At 35.6% G+C, this 20,430-nt stretch overlaps 1 protein-coding gene across 1 annotated transcript; it reads left to right on the forward strand.

The window, feature by feature from the left end:
* The first annotated feature begins 11,679 nt into the window (after positions 1 to 11,679).
* Positions 11,680 to 18,845, forward strand: LOC145043225 (GYF domain-containing protein). Its single transcript, XM_078991807.1, has 9 exons — positions 11,680 to 11,836; positions 12,890 to 12,978; positions 13,095 to 13,913; positions 13,999 to 14,116; positions 14,212 to 14,367; positions 14,455 to 17,254; positions 17,328 to 17,503; positions 17,893 to 17,952; positions 18,159 to 18,845. Exons 1-9 carry the CDS (start codon positions 11,782 to 11,784, stop codon positions 18,539 to 18,541), a joined length of 4,656 nt encoding a protein of 1,551 aa, XP_078847933.1. The 5' UTR covers positions 11,680 to 11,781; the 3' UTR covers positions 18,542 to 18,845.
* The last annotated feature ends 1,585 nt before the right edge of the window (positions 18,846 to 20,430 follow it).

Below are 20,430 nucleotides of genomic sequence, written 5' to 3' on the forward strand. Positions count from 1 at the left end.
CTTCAAGCTTGCCTCACTTCTCCAACACCTTGATGCAATTCCCTCTTCTTTAACTACTCAAAACATACACTTTTAGCTCACACCCTCAAGAGAAGGGTTACGGTTTGGGGAAAACGACTCAAAGCTATGGAGGCTGAAATGATAGTGGGTTATGAGCTCATAAGGACACTTATATAGCACCCAAACCCTAAATATTAGGGTTTTCTCTTGACGTGAGTACGCCCAACGTACACAAGTATATACCCAACGTAGTAGGGTGCGCCTAGTACGCTCAACGTATTCTTATCTACACTCAGTGTACTCCTCATGATCCCAAAATTACAATATAAGCCATTAGGGCATCTCATGGCTATACCCTTCCATACCCGAGGACTAAAAATGACAAAATAATAATAAAAGGAAGGATTCGGAAATACCTACAAATTCCATAATGTTACAGGAAAATTTTGTTCCTAAGACTTATGGGAAGTGCATGAACAGAGTTAAGGTCATAAGAGGTCCTACTTATAGTTTATGTAACTTAGGGACCAAGCAAGATTTGAATGGAATTAATCCCACTCCAAATCATTTTCTTATATGCATCCAAAAGGCTTAGGGAAACCCCAAGGAAGCTCCCAAAAACGTCCACCCCTTTAATGGTTCGAGAATTTCTTATTTGTTCAACTATTGAACAATTACAGTTAACCCATTACACCTTTAATTAATCCTAAATTAATTCCATATTAATTATGATTAATCGTTAATTAATTCTAATTGATTTCTTATTAATTTATTAACCTTATAAATTAATAAATCAATTTCTTAATTATTGATCTTATATTAATTTGTTAATTACATAATAAATTAACAAATAAACCATCTATTTCAAATTAATATAACAATCATCTAATATATTAAAAAATCATTTCCTCATAATTTACAATTAGTTTATTAATCATATAATAATCTAATAAATCATCCTCTCTCTATGAATGTCACTCTAATCAAGTTTTAGTTATAAGAGCAACCCAAAAAGGACTTTGCTTCTAATTACAATAAAATGCTAATTTAGTTATTGGCTTAGACACCTTAATCTAATATTTCAGTCATAATATTGATTGATCTACTTACATGGGAGGTGTCTAGAATGGTCATGTTGGCTTGGTTGTTGGATTTCATAAAGGCTATATGCTGAAATGGTCTTGCATCCCAGCTGTCCTACATGGCTAATCCTTTTTTGAGAGAATCTCATTAGTCATTGGGATTAGTGAAAGATATAGCCTTTCATTACCAGATTGTCATATAAATTAGTAACTTATAGTATTATAGGTTAATACTAGTTAGGCGTGTTACTCGCTAGTTGGAATCATCCAGATATTTGTCAATCGCTTGTGTATTTGTCCATGTGAGTTATCTTACTATATCATGTATTACAATATATATCCATGTAAGTTAGGATAAAAAGCTAGTAGAGTAGAGCCGTAAGTATAATGTGCTTAAGTGAAAATGTGCATGTACTAGTAGAATCTAAAGTATAGTCTTTATGTGTGTAACTGTAGTGATATTAGATTTAGTTATGGGATGATGGCGGAACGAAAAAAGTGGTCGGGAGCCTATAGACCCGCGTGTTAACGAAATGTCATGTAAGCCGTAAGTACACATAGACTCGTGTTGATGAAATGACATGTAGGTCATAAGTACACATAGACCCGTGTTGAAGACGAAATGGTTAGGCCGCAAGTCTAAAATACACATATTACAAGTAGATAGTGTGTCACGCCTAAGCCAATTTCCAAATGTTATTTCAACTTAATCCCTATAGTCAATACTCCAATCCTCATATATAGTTCTCAATAGTGTATTAATGGATAAAGTTTCCAACTTTATCCATTAAGATGCTACAAACAAGCAAGATCTAAAACCCTAGTTTCCAAAAAGGCCAAGATCTTTCGTCATGCATTGAGAAAAGAGAGTACAACCATGAACTTAAAGCTATTTAAAAGGTTATACTTGAAGGTAAACATGATGCTAACCCTTGGAGTTTTCCAAACTCCAAACATCAAGCCACAAAGGTGATGGGTTTTGGTCATAAGACATCCTATGTGCTCATACAAACCCTACTGCTTGGATCTAGGTTTCTCTATTGTACATGCTTTGAATCCAAGACTATAAATCCTAATTCTAGCATACAAGTAATCATATTAATATGTAATTAGGTTTAAGATCATACCTTGATTGTTATGTAGCAATAACAATCCCAATTCCTCCTTGAATTGACTTTGGAAGGCTTAGAGTCACAAGTGTCACTCCTCTAATGGTTCACAAACACCATAAGCAAGAGGATGAAGAGGAGAGAGGTTGGAGGCTACCAAAAACGTGTATAAACCCTTACAAGAAGCTTAGCCATGTTTTTAAGCCTTAATGGGTCTTTATATAGTTGGGCTATTAGGGTTATCTAACAAGGAAACCCTAATTTGGATGCTTAAGCCCTAAGCAACCCATAGACTCCTTTAATTAAGCCCATGGACGGTTTCCTTATGGGTTTCCCATTAGAATTCGTCCATCCCTTAATATAAGGCAATCCATGGCCCAAATTGCAATTATCTTATAATTACAATTCCAGTCTCTTAAGTTTAATTAATCTCTTTTAGTCACAAAACTAATTACCAATTAATTATTGACTAATATTAATTAAACAATATGATTTCTCCTTTAATATATTATTCTCATAATACATTAATAAATCATATTTAATCCTTACTCTCCATAATTCATCCTATCAAGTTGCTTTGGTGAAGGCAACCCAAAAGGACCATGCACCATCGGGTCAAGTACATACCAAAATAGTTATGGACTTAGACACTAATCCAACAGTCTCCCACTTGGATAAGTCTAACAACTATTCTGCGTATGACTTCAGATCCTGATCTGCAATCGTAGCTTTCCAAAGCCGCTGTCAACTCTGATCACATCAGATACGCGTGTCCTTAGATAAGGGATCATATATTCCTCCATTTTAGATATCGTATGAGATATGATTTCTAATCATTCTCTTTGTACTACTTCTCGATTTCTGATTTATGACGACAAACTAACTGAACAAATCAAATTAACCCTAGCCCGGCCGAGCATTTACGTTTGTCATCACTAAACCATCGAGGGGCCCAAAGATATCGCTTTTATCCTTCATTGGATAAAAGTAACGGATAAACTTTGATACAATGCTTGCTTGCACTCACTAACCAAATCACACACAACAATATGTTTTATAACACCAAGTTACTAGTGCGTTTACATATTATCAATGTGTAACCGATTAGCAAGATACAACTCACACATCTTAGTTTCAAGAATATAAGATGTTATCATCTCACTAATCACTCGAGATAGTGATCCAAGTGAGCGTGGGTTTAATCCAATGCTCAAATCATATTCATAAGCACTCATGAACGTTGCAGCAAACATTTGCTTATGTCTAATACTCTTTTAGACAATCCACACACCAATTCACGACAATCTTCATTCATATCTACTTCCAACATATGAACGACTGTGGCCCGTTCGAATAATTCGATTATTCTTAATAAACTCAATTATTTCGGAAGTCAAAACATGCAAGGTGAAACACAAGAATAATACTAATCCCATATGGCCTCAAACCTTTGAGTATAAACAAAACACGTTTTATTTATCACCATATCGATTACTCATTATTTGTCGTTTCGGGTAATCAACTTTATACTTGAATTATTACACTTGTCCCATGCTCCTAGCATGCACACAATGTTTACCTATGGTTTTTACTTTGTGAAATAGACAAATTGAACACATTTCCAATCATTCTCATTTTACAACTCCAAATCCATTTTCTTAAGTGTAAGAATATCAAATTCTTGTTACTTATAGAATATACTAGATTCTAACACTTTATGCAACGATCCTTTTGTAATGTCACTGCACCAAAGTCTCAAAGACTATTGCCAATGATATTACAAAGTCCTCTAACATAGATTGTTACAAGACAATTCCTTAGATATGATGTCTCTCACTCAAGGTACATTCCTTTGAACATCCTTTTGCATAAAGGTTTCTAATCTAGTCATAGATTTTCAATATTTACTTCCCAATATGGACACGCTTCCATATTTTCCATATGACAACTAATTTCTTAATAGAATCTTATCTATTCGTAATGATGTCGATATTGTTCATCCAATATGGAAACATTTCCATAATTTCCAATACTATACTTCCAACTACTCACAAGCGACCAATTCTTGTCGAACTTCGAATCGTCCTTTGATAGTTGTTTAATTATTTTAGTCAAAACTGATTCTAGTCCCTTTTCCCTCTAAATGCGCTAGACATTTGGAAAATTTTAGAATGGTCAAACATTAAAGCATTTGCAATCGATCCTATACCCGAAGCGTATAGGACACGACACATAATGTTTTATTTGCTATGTTCTCATAATTTGAATTGTGAAGAGGAATGCCGTAATCATAATCGAAATTTTAAGAACACACTATGTACCCTTGACTAAGTTTATTAACATTTCTCGACCTAATCCTTTAGATTTGAAATGAAGCATAATATTCTCTCCCTTAATTATAGCAAAACAACATTTCAACTCTTACAACTTTGCAAAGTATGACTCTTGTTTTCTATAATTAATATTGCCAACTATGTAATACGTGCCTTAATAATCATACAATCATAACAGTTATCATGATGATTATTATAAAACATAACACTTATGCTCTCACTAGCTTCGACATGTATTCATAAACATCTTAACTTTCAGAAAAACAATATTTATTGAATTTCTTAAGTTCATGTTTCTAATACTTAGTGCTTTGATAATCTTTTATCAAGGCTTCTTGAACTTATACACCTTTGCCTTCGATAGTTCATATGTGTGTCTAAACAATTAAGACTAATTGCCAAACCTCAAATTATGGAAAGGGATGCCGTAACCATAATCGAATTCGAGAATGCAATTTTACAATCACTATCTTCTTAAAATCTTTCTTAGTGAAAGCATTTTCTCACAATCATTTTCATGAAGGAGGAAATCTTATGACACTTAGATTTAAACGGTGTATGTGTTCCTATCCATATGAATTTGTTAAAAAACCAAAGTTTGCGACAAATTCAAACTCATATGGATCAAACTTTCTTAATCTTGATTTCTTGCCTTATGGTAGCACAGCTGCCCACCACGTCTTCCAAGTAGTTAAGCAGCTCACCTTTTCCTATCAATGTACTTTCCATTGATCAAGGTCCTTGCCTTTTATGCTTTCAAATGAGAACTCATAGGACTCACATGCATAATTAACTCGATTGGATTAGCATAGAAACAAAATAATGTCTTCACGATAGGTTGTAAACCTCAACTCGTGTGCTAGTGATGATCGATAAGGTTTATTTGATTTGTTCTTGAAACCTTTCAAGACCATTAAGACTCCCACTGACTCCTTGACATATAAGATTCTCTTGTCAATAAACATTTGTTGACAACCAAATATTCAAGAGTTAGTGTAGCTTTTATCAAAACACTTCATAAATTGGTCCTAGTTGGTCTTTGTCTTATCCAAGACATCACAAAATTCCACATTTGATGAATGTTATAAACCTTTAATACTTTTCACTCATTGTCACAATCTTAACTTTAAGACTTGTTATTGGAACGAAGTATGATAGACTTCTTGATTTAACCATTTCTACAATCCTTGATTCCTCTTCTTGGACATACAATTGTACCAAGACTCACTTAGAGGATCAATTGAGATATGGTTCCTATCATAAAGCATAAAAGGTACTCTCCCTTCTTCTTAGAATGGAGAAACTTTTATCTCTCTGCCTTCTTGATTCTTCTTATTCGTTCTGCTATTGATTTAAACTTTTTCAATCAACTAAGAATTACACTTACTCTTGCAAGTATAATCATATTTACTAAACCTTTAGTAAATCATGAAGAATATCTTTGTTACTCTTATGGTGAACTTGATCAACACACAACTTTGTGTACTCGATCTCCTAGTCCTTCACATGACACTTTGTCAATGAATTAGTCTAATTTCCAAATATGAAATTTCTCATTCATCGTGCAATCGGGTTGTATGATTCCAAGTTTCTGTCCAATTGAAACTTGGGCGATGAGAAACTCTCCCTATTTGGTAAATTCTTGACTTTCCATAACACAATAAGAAACAAATCCATTATTGCTAATAATTTTAACATCAATTTTTTCATACACGTCATTGTAAGGATAAATAAATAAAATTTAAAATCAAAAATTTATTTTATTGCGGAAAAATTTGTCCTTACAACGCAACTCATTGAAAAAAACTTATGCTAATACATCTTTCTTAGCAATCTAATTCTAACTCTAAGTAGTAGCTCAAGAATCTAATCTTCGAGAAACGCGATCGAAATCCATTCCTTCACGGTTAGATTCTGCTCACTTCTTCCCTTAAGCTTCTTTTCTTTTCTTTGATCCTTCTAAACATCAATTGTAATCTTATCACATTATGTATTCAGAATCTAGAATGAAGCTTAAAAGAGTTAGTCAATGGATTTTACCTAAATTAGAACCATACGTTTCGACTCTCCCATCTCTTAGATCTCTTAGGTAAATAGGGCAGCTTCGTCTCCAATGCCCCTTCTCTTGGCAATAAAAGCAAATTAACTCCTTTTGGAATAGGACATGGAACTACTTCATACATCGCCTTTCTCTTATGATAAATCTTTTCAATCATAGCATGTCTTTCATTGCCATTGTCTATATCCATAGAGGTCTTGAAGGCAGATTCACCAATCAACTTTGCTTTTCTATTGCGCCAAACCATTGCTGATTCAGCAGCAATAAGCATATAGGTGAGATCTATAAGGGTCACGTCGCGGTTCATCATATAGTACTCTCTTACAAACTTACTATATGAGTTAGGAAGTGATTGAAGAACCCAATCAACAGCAATCTCTTCACCGACAACGGATCCCATCATTCTTAACCTATCAATGTGTGACTTCATCCCTAAGACGTGTGCACACACCGACTTGCCCTCTTTATGTTTACTTGCCAAAAGGGCTTAAGTGATATTGAACCTTTCAATTTTACAATCTTGTGGGTTAGGGAGAATAATTGGAGGAGGAGGAGGAAGTGAAGCATGATTTCTTGTTCCTCGATCGAATCGTGGAATATCATCTTCATGTGGAATGCTTGTTCCACGGGATTTGAGAAGACCATAGTTGTCGAACTTTGACATCGGGAGAAAAACGAATTCAAGTTAGTTGATTGATTGAGTCCTTGGTAAATCACCCAAATGAAATTCCAAGGCTAGGACCCAACACAATATTCTACAACTCGGGAGAGGGATGCCGTAACCCAAATTGAAGAACATTTGAAGGTAAGTGAATGACGATTCACTAATTTCCACCATGAAAAACGAAAAATAATTTTAAGTTTTAAATCTATGAAAACTCCTAGATCGTTTGAGATTCATTGAATATTTCAATGGCATGTTTAAATCTCGATATGCCCCTCTTGTTTGTGACTGGGATGCCGAGGATCACAAAGCGGGTGTGAATAACCATGCAAACTTACATGGTGCCCTCACATGTTACAATCACCTATTCGATGTGCCGGTAAACCACACACGCTCCACCAAACTATGACAAACATTGAGTCACCCTTTGCTACCTTTGCTTAGAACCATTTAGTGTGCCGGTAAACCACACACGCTCCACTAACGTCTTCGCAAGGGCACAAAGTGTAATTTCATGGAATTGCATCAATTCACTTTTGCCTAAGTAACTAAGATTGGGAATTTGAAAAACATTTAGTTACTTTGTATTTCATTATACTTATAATGGAAGGTTTTGTCCTATCCTACCCGTTCGGCTAACGACCCTCTACTAGTCAAGAGTGCGGTGGGTAAGAGTGGATACCCATTCAATCGCCATTTTATAGGCAATTTCCTTAAACACCCCTTATAGACCAGCTTCGTGAATGAGGCCTACTAACGGTAAGACTGACTTTTACTCATACATATATATAATGTTAGACTTTTAATGTTATATATATAGTATAGGGTGTATTTTACACTTTTAAAATACTATGTGGTTAAGTTTAACAATTATTCAATTAAATGGTTAACCTAAACTTTTATGGATTTATTAAATCTCTTTTAATTATACTCCTTAATTAATTAATAAAACCATAAGGGTGTATTTGAACTTTTCAAAATATTACTAGGGTTTTAGAATTTAACATTCCTAATTAACTTTTAATCAACTTTTAAATTCCAAAACTTGAGGGCAAGTTTTGAAACCTTTTTCAAAACATTAGGGTTTTAACTATTTAAATTTCAAAACTTCAAAAACTTTTGGGTTCAAATTTAAACTATAAAACATAAAGGGGAAAATATGAAACTTTTCATAACAACAAGGATCAAATAACAAATAATCTAAACCAACATTTAATTACATAATTATCCATATTTGATTTGTTTAATGATTTCTATCAAAACAATTTATCAATTTACTCAAAATAATTAATCAATTATCTTATAAGGAAACAATTATCTTATTAATTGATAATTATCTTTAATTAGATCAAGAATATAGTCATATATATATATATATCATAAAATCGAATTTCTATTGATCTAATATGATAAGGTAATTATCCTAATGCAAAAACAGCAAGAAAGCCCGAGATAAGAATAATCTGACGAGTTGACTCGTCGAGTCAGGCATGGACTCGTCGAGTCTGCATGGACTCGGCGAGTTCAGCCATGGACTTGGCGAGTCCAGCCTCCAGAATCCAAAAAATCAAATTTTCCAGTTATACAATGCATCAATACAATTGAAACCAAGCTAGGTTCTGATACCACTGGTGGGTTTTGGTCATAAGACATCCTATGTGCTCATATAAACCCTACTGCTTGGATCTAGGTTTCTCTATTGTACATGCTTTGAATCCAAGACTATAAACCCTAATTCTAGCATACAAGTAATCATATTAATATGTAATTAGGTTTAAGATCATACCTTGATTGTTATGTAGCAATAACAATCCCAATTCCTCATTGAATTGACTTTGGAAGGCTTAGAGTCACAAGTGTCACTCCTCTAATGGTTCACAAACACCATAAGCAAGAGGATGAAGAGGAGAGAGGTTGGAGGCTGCCAAAAACGTGTGTAAACCCTTACAAGAAGCTTAGCCATGTTTTTGAGCCTTAATGGGTCTTTATATAGTTGGGCTATTAGGGTTATCTAACAAGGAAACCCTAATTTGGATGCTTAAGCCCTAAGCAACCCATAGACTCCTTTAATTAAGCCCATGGACAGTTTCCTTATGGGTTTCCCATTAGAATTCGTCCATCCCTTAATATAAGGCAATCCATGGCCCAAATTGCAATTATCTTATAATTACAATTCCAGTCTCTTAAGTTTAATTAATCTCTTTTAGTCACAAAACTAATTACCAATTAATTATTGACTAATATTAATTAAACAATATGATTTCTCCTTTAATATATTATTCTCATAATACATTAATAAATCATATTTAATCCTTACTCTCCATAATTCATCCTATCAAGTTGCTTTGGTGAAGGCAACCCAAAAGGACCATGCACCATCGGGTCAAGTACATACCAAAATAGTTATGGACTTAGACACTAATCCAACAAAAGGGACCCAAACTTTATTAAAAAGGACCAAAACACCAATACATCTTAGATCTGAAGATTAAACGCAATAAAGCTTGGATCTTTATGACTTACAAAGGTATATAAGATGAATGACAACTGTTCTTTTATGTAACAAAGCTTCCAATGCCAATATTTCAAGAACTTCTCACAAAAGAACAAAGAAGTGCATTAAAAATGGATGAGATGAGAGAAGATGAGCTTAAATCCCATAAAGATGGACTAGGGTTTCTTAAGGGTCGATATAGGGTTGATGAAGGGTGAGAATGATTGAACCCTATGAGTTTGACGTGCCTTAAATAGTCCCAAAAAAACCCAAATGAGTCATTAAACCTACGGGCCTGGGCTCTATGCACCTTCAGTATAATTCTCCATTTTTTTCAATTTTTTGCGATTAATTTCTTCAAGCTTCGATCTTCACTTCTACCTTTCTTTGGACTTTAAAACCACCGATCAAAGTATGAGAGAAGCATAATCGAAAGTCCGATGTTACAATCATTTAGGGTGAGGATCAACGTTTATAACTTTTGTATCTACAAATTTATCCGGTTCAACAACCATTGCATGAATCTTAAATACTCAAATAGACTGTAATACCATTGCCTAAAATAATGACACAACCTTTTAAAGTGTACCATTTTCCTTATATTTTAACATGGTTTGTACCATTTTTTGAAGTCCATAATCTCTTTGGTTGTTGAGTCAACAATTACCCTTGTCCCCAAAAAAGTAGTTACTCACCACAACATGGCATGTAACAACCATGAACAGACATACCATGACAAATTTATAAAAAACTTGAAAGTTCAAACTTCATTCTTTCAACCAAACTATTGGATGTTTATTTAGAAAATTTACATTGCCATTGTTAGTCCACAAAGTACAACGGATACAGTCCAAACTAGACAACAAACAACCATTAATATTATCATGCGTCCTAAGATTTATCCTGAAAAAATTACATATAATACTCCGACTAATTGTGTCTTACCCAAGATCTTACAATTCAAACGACACCCTATTAGTAGACCGACTATCATTCACACTTAACATCAAATTGGTATACATTGTTACTATACTAATCACATCTACAAAATGATACACAAACTATCTTAGGAATACCAAGACATACAACAAAAGAACAAGAGCAGGTATGTCTTTGATAGCAATGTCTACATATCAAATGACCTGAAATAATGTCTCCAAACTTGAAAAAACCAAAATAAATCAAACCACGAGGAAGCTAGATGTCATGGCCTTAACATACATGTTTTCGTGGAAAATTATTTTAAACCGATGATCTGCCATGTCCAAATGTGTATGTATATCACCGACAAAGAAATTATAAAAACCATGCACATTTTCCTCCTTCAATAACATCTCAAACTTCCAAATTAGAGCACTCTTGATCGTGGCAGAGACATGGTTTCCCTAAAATTATCATACAAACAAACCAAGTATAAAAAACCATACCAATACAAACAAAATGAGAAAACCCAACTATGATATGTTGACATCTTGTCGTCTATTAAAACCATATCAATGCCTGCTTAGCTTAGTCGACTTCAAGTAAACATGTTTCTATAGGTGAACACCCGTCCTTGAACTTCCATCCGTTAACATCAATATTGATCCCATTAATAAAATAATATCGTGAACCCATCTGAGACACTATCAGAGTTCCAACAGTTATATATACAATAACAATTATATCTACAAGTGATACAAGATATGCTTCATTTATAAAGACAAAAAAAAAAAAAAAACTAACATACCTAAATTAACAAGGAAACACATGAAGTGTCCAACTGGTTAATTATCAAATGATCATTTAAAAAAAAAGAGTTTTTCAATTGTTTTTTTTTTAAGAGAAGATCTATAGAGATACGGTGTTCTAAAAGAATTTGTTAGCGATTTCAATTTTTATTAAATGAAATTTCATTTTATCTTCACTCCGTTTGCCCTTAACCCCATTCCTATATATCCCCCGCATTCGTGTCTATCTCGCTTACACCTTCCTTTACGCAGTCAAAAAACCCTTCTTCTCTTTGGCGTCTCCGAGCTCTCAATCTCTCTCAGATCATCAATGGCCGGCAAGACCGACTTCGATTCTTCTCTCCCTAACTCTCAGATCTCCAGAGGTGAATCAATTAACCACACACTTCTACTTCTTCCGCTAATTTAACTTTATCACTTTATAATTTCCTCGACTTTCTTAAAACCCTATTTTTCTTGTAGAGATTTGTCGGTTTTCTTTCTTGGGTGAATGTATTAATCATGAAGGCACTGGTTTTTCTTTTCTACGACTACTTCCTTTACCGCTGAATCTTTCAGATATGCGTCATAACAAATGTGGCCGAAATATATTCGCCTTCGCGTCTTCTTCTTTCGTTTCTTAGGTTATGTATTTAGTCGAGAACGAAGCGTCTACGGAGTTTGTTCTATTTGCGATTTGCGCCTACTGTGACAGTTTTAGGGTTTTGAAACACAAAATGAATTAATTTGCGCTGAAGTTAATTCATTTGTTACGAGTCCATTCCGAGACTGACAGAAGAAAGTGCTTTATTTATCATATAATATCGTCCTTTTGATTCCAGGAGTGAGGTTTTGATTTCGTATGCCATCATTTTTACATTTTTCCTTCAGTTTCGGCGCTTAATTTACGAGTGTTGCCCTACTCGTTGTTTAGGAAAAAGGGCCTATATGGCATCATCCGGCATTATATGCACTTGTGATTCTTTATGCTCGAGTGTTATTGATGAGCTTTATTTGTTGGCCCATATTCGCGTTGAGATCTTGATTTCGTTAGTGGGGTTGATAAAATTGACGTGTTTTAAAAAGAATAAACATTTAAAAACGTGCTTCTGCTGTTGCTTGTTCATTTCGTGTCTTCTTGGATTGTCCATATTCAGAGTCTCTTTAGTGCATGCATGTACTCTGGTTAATTGAAGATTGCAAACAATGTTCTACATGGTCAAGCAGTTTAAACAAAGTTTTTTGAAGCTCACATGGCATGTGTGTTTCAATGCTGGTCATCTTTGTTTTTTAGCGACACAGCTGCTCAAATTATCCTTCTTTTGAAGAATAGAAATCCTTTTCTCATTTCACTTAGACTTCTATTATGACTATGTCTGACCTAACCCAAGAAATTTGCTACATTAGAGCTAATCATTCATTGGCTATTGATTCTGCAGATGTCCAAGGGTCTGACAGTTCTATTCCACTTTCACCACAGTGGCTCCTGTCCAAACCTGGGGAGAACAAGATGGGAACTCCAACCTCGGTGTGTGACATTCCACTTTCTTTTAAAAAAAGCTTCTTTCTTTCTTTCTTTTTTCCCTTCTGATTCTTCCCTATAGAGAATAGTCTATAAACTCATCTGTTATGTTTTTAACACAGGAGGTCCCCACCAGTCCTTTTCCTCCATTTGCCAACCGTTTGGATTTCATGAAATCACCTGGAACCGATGATTCCCAGAAGAAAAAAGATGTGTTTAGGCCTTCTGTTCTTGAAAGCCGTGAACGCTGGCGTGATGAGGAAAGAGACACAAATTCTTTTGTCCGCAAGGATAACAGGTGGCGGGAGGGGGAAAAAGAGCTTGGGGACACCCGCAAGGTGGCAGACAGGTGGACATCAGATAACAACATAACACCAGGAAAACAACACTATGGAGAATCCAGACGTGCACCTTCTGAGAAATGGGGTGATACTGGGAACAAAGATGCACGTGAGAGCAAATGGAACACCCGTTGGGGCCCTGATGACAAGGATGCTGATGTCACACGTGACAAGTGGACAGAATCTGGAAAAGATCATGATGTCCAGGTGTCCCATGAAGGTGACCACCCTCGACCATGGAGGCCTAGAGGAAGAGCAGAGCCGCCACATCAGCAAACCCCAGGGGTAAACAAGCAGACTCCTATGTTTGTTCATGGTCGGGGTCGTGGGGAGAATCCTAATTCCACATTTTCTATTGGCCGAGGAAGGGGTGGGACCCACCCTATGAATAATAGTTCCTCCGCTCATTTGCAGCCTTTAGGATCTTTTCCTGATATGTGTGATAATACATCTCCTATGAGGTATACCAGGTCAAAGCTGCTTGATGTGTACAAGATAACTAATATGAAAGGTGGTGAAAGAATGTTGGATGTGCCTTCACTTACACAGGAGGAACCTTTGGAGCCTCTTGCACTTGTTTCACCTACCCCTGAAGAATTGGTAACTTTTTAAGTTTTAACATTTATTATTTATCACTCTCTGTTATGGTAAAACTTGAAACTAATATGTTTTTTTTTTATGGCAGTTTATAATGAAGGGGATTGACAAAGGGGACATTTTAAGTAGTGGTGCTCCTCAAATTACTAAAGATGGATCATCTGGGGTTAACATGGCTGATACACAGTCAAGAAGAACCAAACTTGGTACTTTGAACATTTCTTTATCAAAAAATTTGAATTTAATAGTCAAGAAAATTGCTATTAGTGAGTTTGTTGAATGTGTTTTTTTTTTTGAGCAGGGAGTAGAGAAGATCTACCACTTGCTTCTGACAATTATTCGGATTATGTGGAGGGCTTATCTCATGAGAAGCAAGGACACTCATATGAGACCAATTTTAAACCTAATGTCATGGAAGATCGTCAGTCTTTTATAGATTACAAATCCAAAAATGAAGGTATATATACATTATCTACAGTTTCTTTAAAAAATTCAATTGTGGGTGTTTAAGTTTTTATATCAAGAATCATTTTGTTATCTGCAGCAATAGGAACCTCAGCTAACTCTGGGGCAAATTGGAGATCTTTATCCATGGGGCAACGTGCACAACCGAATACTTCCAATGAATGGAGTAGCAGTTTAACAAATGTAACAAATGTTTCAAATGTTTCAAATCCAGCTATCAAAAGGCAACAATCTGGAAACACTATGGATAGGGAGCATGAAGCAAGGATACTTTCACAATCACAGCCATCACCTGAAGATTTGGTTCTTTTTTATAAAGATCCACAAGGTTCAATTCAAGGTCCTTTTACTGGAATTGATATTATTGGATGGTTTGAGGCTGGATATTTTGGGATTGATTTGCAAGTACGTCTTGCAAATGCACCAAATGACTCACCTTTTGCTTTACTTGGTGATGTCATGCCTCACCTTCGTGCAAAAGCCAGACCTCCACCTGGATTTACTGCTGCTAAAAGTGAAATCAATGATGAATCCAGTATTCCTAATCCCAATGCTATGATGAAAAATGATCCAAGGTTTCAACATGGGTCAACCACAGAAGCTGAGAATAGGTTCATTGAGTCTCTCATGTCTGGTAGTGGTGGCTCATTGGAGAAGTTTGGGCTTTCTGAAGGTATGCAGGGGTATTTTGGGAACCCTGGTTCGATTCCAGCTATGGAAATTGCTAAATTGATGCAGCTTGAAAGGCAGAAGTCAATGTCAAGTCCTTATTCTCTTTGGTCTGGGCCTCCTAAATCTGACATTCTTCAAGATCCTTCAGTTTTACCTCAAAATCCTCCAAATCCAGAGTTCATGTCTATTCTTCAAGGCTTATCTGAAAGGTCAAACTCTGCTGCAAACAGTGGGGTGAGTAACTGGTCAAACTTTCCTGTTCAAACCGGGTTGGACCCACTTCAGGGTAAACATTTCCCTCTTCAGACACCATTCGGGGCCCACCAGAGGCTGCAAGGACAGAATCTACCCTCACTAGGTCCACTAACACCTGAAAAGCTTCTAGCTTCTGGCCTTCCTCATGATCAAATCTTAAGCTTATTACAACAACAACACATGTCACAGATAAAACCTCAAATCCCTACACCACAGTTGTCTGTGTTGGATGAGTACTTGTTACTTAAACAACAACAACAGAAACAGGAACAGCTTCAGCAACAACAACAGCAGATTATGAGACAACAACTGCTGTCCCAAGTCCTCATAGAGCAACAATCTCTGCAACGTTTTGGTGAGCAACAACAGCAGTCTGTTGGATTTGCTCCTCCACATGAGGTGTTGCAGATGGGATCACAGAATCAAGGGCTTAATACTAACACTCCTCATATGGCTCAATTTGTTCCCACACCAGGTCTTGAAGATTCTATTCATTTGCCACATCAGTTTATTGACAACAGAGTGGAACAAAAAGGTGGTGGAGATGAGATTGTTCACCAGAAGGAACCTGATGTACAGGAACATGAGCAGCAGCCATTGATGATCGACTCAAGAACAGATGAAAATGTTGCTTTGATTTCTGACCCTCTGGTTGCTGTGAAAAATGAAGTTTTAGAGACTGAATTTGTTGATAATGTGGATGTGATGCCAGCTGTCACGGAGGCACCAAAGGTTCAGAAGCCATCTGCTAATGAGTCCAGTGTTGTGAAAGAAGTAAAGCCTGTTGAAACTGTGAAAAAAGCTACTGAAAAGAAGTCAAAGAAACAGAAGTCTTCAAAGTCACAATCATCTGACATGGCTAAAACTGTATCTAAACCCCAACAGCAGCAGCCAAAGGAACCTGAAACTGATTTGACCAAAGTCAACGAGGTCGAAATGGAAACATCTCAAGTAGAAGAGACCAAATCTAGAGTAGTCATGGAAGAGCCTGTAACTATGTCTAGTAATGTTAACCAAATCCCACAAGATAACAACACACAACAAGTTCATATTCAACGTGCATGGAAGCCTGCTCCTGGTTTTAAACCAAAGTCACTGTTAGAAATTCAACAAGAAGAGCAACGCCGGGCCCAGGCCCAGGCCCAAGCTCAGGCCCAAGCCCAAGCCCAAGCAGAGATGGCTGTTTCTGATATGTCAACATCTTTAGGGTCAATGAACATATCCAGCCCTTGGTCTGGTTTTGTTGCCAATTCAGACCACAAACTTACAGAAAACAAGAAAGAATGGGCCACCTCTGAGGCTTCCCAAAATCAAAACAACAAGAGCCAGTTGCATGAACTTTTAACTGAAGTAAAAACTAGTGAAAAGAACTCTGCATCAGTTACAACTACTGTACAATCTGATTCAGTTGAAGAAGGTAGTTTCATTGAGGCTAAAGAATCCAAAAAGAGTCGCAAAAAGTCTGCAAAAGCCAAAGCAGCTGCAGTATCCAAAGTGTCTGTGTCTCCTGTTGCTGACATCAGCACCATTTCAAGCCCAAATGAGAAAGTGAAAAGTTCACGTCAAGAGAAGGAGGTGCTGCCAGCTGTCCCTTCTGGTCCTTCATTTGGAGATTTTGTTGTCTGGAAAGGGGAGACTGCAACTCCTACACCTGCTCCAGCTTGGTCTACTGATTCAGGAAAGATTGCAAGGCATACTTCATTAAGAGACATTCTTAAAGAGCAAGAGAAAAAAGGTGGTGGTGGTTCTTCTGTTCAACAACAACAACATCAAGTACATGTGGCAACACAAAAACCTGTGTCATCATCTGCTCAAACTAAAAATGGTCCTTCATGGTCATCATCTGCTTCATCTCCTGTCCAGATTATGTCTTCACATGGTCAATCAAAGAACAAAGTTGATGATGATCTGTTTTGGGGTCCTTTGGATCACCCGAAACAAGAAGCAAAAAAGTATGTTTGTTTTAGTGTATATGTTGTGATTTATGGAAGCGTGTTTGATGGTTTGTGTTTGTTTGTGATACAGGGCTGATTTTCCTCAACTTGCAAATCAAGGGAGTTGGGCTAAGAACACTCCTGGAAAAGGAACTTCTGGTGGGGCTATGAGTCGACAGAAGTCTGGGAGTGGAAGACCTGTTGAAGCTTCTCTTTCTTCATCTCCTTCATTGAAGGGGAAAAGAGATGTGATGGCTAAACATTCAGGTAAACTGAATTCACTTGAAGCTTCTTTTACTTTGAAAAATCTATCTGATTGTAGCAATGTCATGTAAATGCATAGCCATTTCAAGAGCTATATTTCGGTAGATTTCTCACAAGAAAAAAGTTTTTAAAGTCTTTTTTTCAAAGTATATATCATGCTACTTTCAGTTCTCCTAATTAATCCAGCTATAGCAATGCCATCCAAATACAAAGCAATTTTCAAAGCTATAATTGTGTATTTTTCAAGTTTAATTGAGAGTGGTATGCTTTAAATGGCTTATATTTTCAAAAAAATAGGCTTTATTATGATAAAAATGTAATTAGAATTTAAAATGAATGGAAATAAGATACTATAATACACAAGTAAGTGAAAGTACCTTGCGTTTTTGCAGAGGCAATGGACTTCAGAGATTGGTGCAAAAATGAATGTGTCAGGCTTCTTGGATCCAAAGGTATTGCAAAATCTGAATATGAATCTTTATTTTTTTTTTTTATTGCTATACCCATTGCTTAATGATTAAAGAAAATTAGATTTTTTAGTGTTTAAAAGTAAAAATCCGAGACGAGGTTTCTGTGAAATAAAATTCAAATTATATGCTCATTTGACATGTAATTTTTTTTTTTTTTTTTTTTTTTTTTTAATTCTGCTATTTGTCAGATACAAGTTTTCTGGAGTTTTGTCTGAAGCAATCGAGATCAGAAGCAGAGATACTTCTGAAAGAGAATCTCGGGTCATATGATCCAGACCATGCATTCATCGAAAAGTTCCTCAACTACAAAGACCTCCTCCCTTCAGACGTTCTCGAGATCGCCTTCCAAAAAACCACCGGAGATGTCAATTCCGGGAACGATGGATTCTGGGATTCCGAGGTCGGTGGTGGTAAGGCGGCGGCAGATGGCGGCAGCAAGGCGGGAGGAGGAGGAGGAGGAGGGGGGAAGAAGAAGGGGAAGAAAGGGAAGAAGGTTAGCCCAGCAGTTTTAGGTTTTAACGTGGTGAGTAACAGGATTATGATGGGGGAGATTGAGACAGTTGAAGACTAGATGAGATGGAGAGTGAAACAGCAGTTTAAGGTTTGTTTACTTTTATTATGGTAATGTAGTTTGTAAATACTTTTGTCTGTGTCTGGAAGGAAAAACAGTGGCTGTGTACATGATAATTTTGAAGATTAGGGTTTTTTTTTTTTTTTTTTTTTTTTTTTAAATTTCTTTAAATGTTGTTGGGTTATTATAGAGCTGAGCTGACAGCAGCTTCTATATAATTGAAGAACTGCTCCACCAATTTTGTGATATGTGACTTACTTGTTTTGACTTTAGAAGAAATGTTATCCGTTGCATTTTGCTTATATATTATCGTATTTGTGTTCTGAAATTGTGAAAAAGTTAAGCATTTGGTACATTGTATTGGACTTAGACAAATAACAAAAGAATATGTATTTAGTGATAGTTCTTTTGATATGTGGTGTGGGTGGGTGTGAAATTTGGGGTTGTATATGTTAAATTGATTTTTGTAAAGAGAGATCTAGTGTTTGTGGTTCTCATTCGTCAAAACTAATTAGATTTGTAAATAACGTTATTTGCTAAAATACACCAACAGTATTTTATTTCATATTTCAATAGTGTCAAGTTTAGGGCCAACTATTTATTTATTTTTTGAAAAAATACCTACTAACTTGACTCGTTTAACCTGAAATCTGTTCGGGTTGACCCTGATAGCATACCTAGGTAAAACCATTGATGACTATCAATCGCCTTGTAGAACCTTAAGAACCTGAGGTGACTACAAGCTCAATTTTATTTGCTGTCAAATAGCTTGACAAAAAAGTTTGGAGGATAATCTTGTCGTTGGAAAATATTTTCTACTCCTGATTTTCCAATTTTCTTTCCTATCAATGACGTGGATGTTGATGTTAATTTGAGGTGTTGGCATGATAAAAATGGTGGTGATAAGAGACGAGAGAGAAATAGACGGGTGTGATGGTCGCAACGAAGAGGCTTTATTTCAGTGAGCAGAGGGTGGGATGTTAACAAGGAAGTTGAGGATAGAGACGATGAGATAAGTGATGGCAGAGATGAACGAGTTTAACCTGCAATTTGTTACTACTGAGAAATGTCGAGGAAAAAAACACATAAAACATGAGGACGTAGATGTGCAATAGTTGATGTGGAAAATCACTTTATCTACAGTCCATTTTAATAGTTTTATTGAAAGATCTTGTTTTTGTGGATATTAATAAACTAACCATTATATAATGTCAACTTAGAGAAAATAGCCTCTTTTTATATATATATATATATATATATATATATATATATATATATATATATATATATATATATATATATATATATATATATATATATATATATATATATATATATATATATATATTGGTATTTTAGACATTTCAGACTCTTGATTTTTTTTGAAGAATATGCAGGGCCGGTCCAAAGGTTTTAGTTGCCTTGGACGAAAAAAATTAACAATGCCTCGATACTTGTATTAAATCTATATCATAGTTAACTTTAGAAATTTCAAAAAGTTCAATAAGTTTTCCTGTAACGTAATTGATTCTAAAAAAAAACGAATCAAACAAAACTAGTAATTGTGAAGCAGGAAAACGAAATCCAGATACATTAAACTATAAATTGTGAACAACACCCTAAATGTCATTATCTTAAAAGTCAATATAATAATAAAAATAGAAAACAAAAATGCCAATGTGTTCATCAAGTTGTATTATAATCTTTCAAAAAAAAATGTAATATAATCTCAAAACTGGAAAAAAGGAATTTTATCAGCAACAAAACATTGCTAGAATTGTAGCAACACCCAATTAAGGCAATCAACTTCAATGGCATAATCAACTTCAAGGGCATAATAGTCCAACTAATCCCTTTAATATGCTTTGAAACTAAACTCAACGTGACTT

This window comes from Lactuca saligna, chromosome 4 (assembly GCF_052625555.1).
Source record: "Lactuca saligna cultivar CGN05327 chromosome 4, ASM5262555v1, whole genome shotgun sequence".
NCBI lineage: Eukaryota > Viridiplantae > Streptophyta > Magnoliopsida > Asterales > Asteraceae > Lactuca > Lactuca saligna.

What these genes read in the sequence shown, in the direction of transcription:
- LOC145043225 (XM_078991807.1), top strand. Translation starts at nt 11,782, where the DNA reads ATGGCCGGCAAGACCGACTTCGATTCTTCTCTCCCTAACTCTCAGATC. An exon ending in AGATGGGAACTCCAACCTCG is followed by an intron (nt 12,979 to 13,094) that starts GTGTGTGACATT and finishes TTTTTAACACAG; the next exon opens with GAGGTCCCCACCAGTCCTTT. An exon ending in TGTGATGGCTAAACATTCAG is followed by an intron (nt 17,504 to 17,892) that starts GTAAACTGAATT and finishes GCGTTTTTGCAG; the next exon opens with AGGCAATGGACTTCAGAGAT.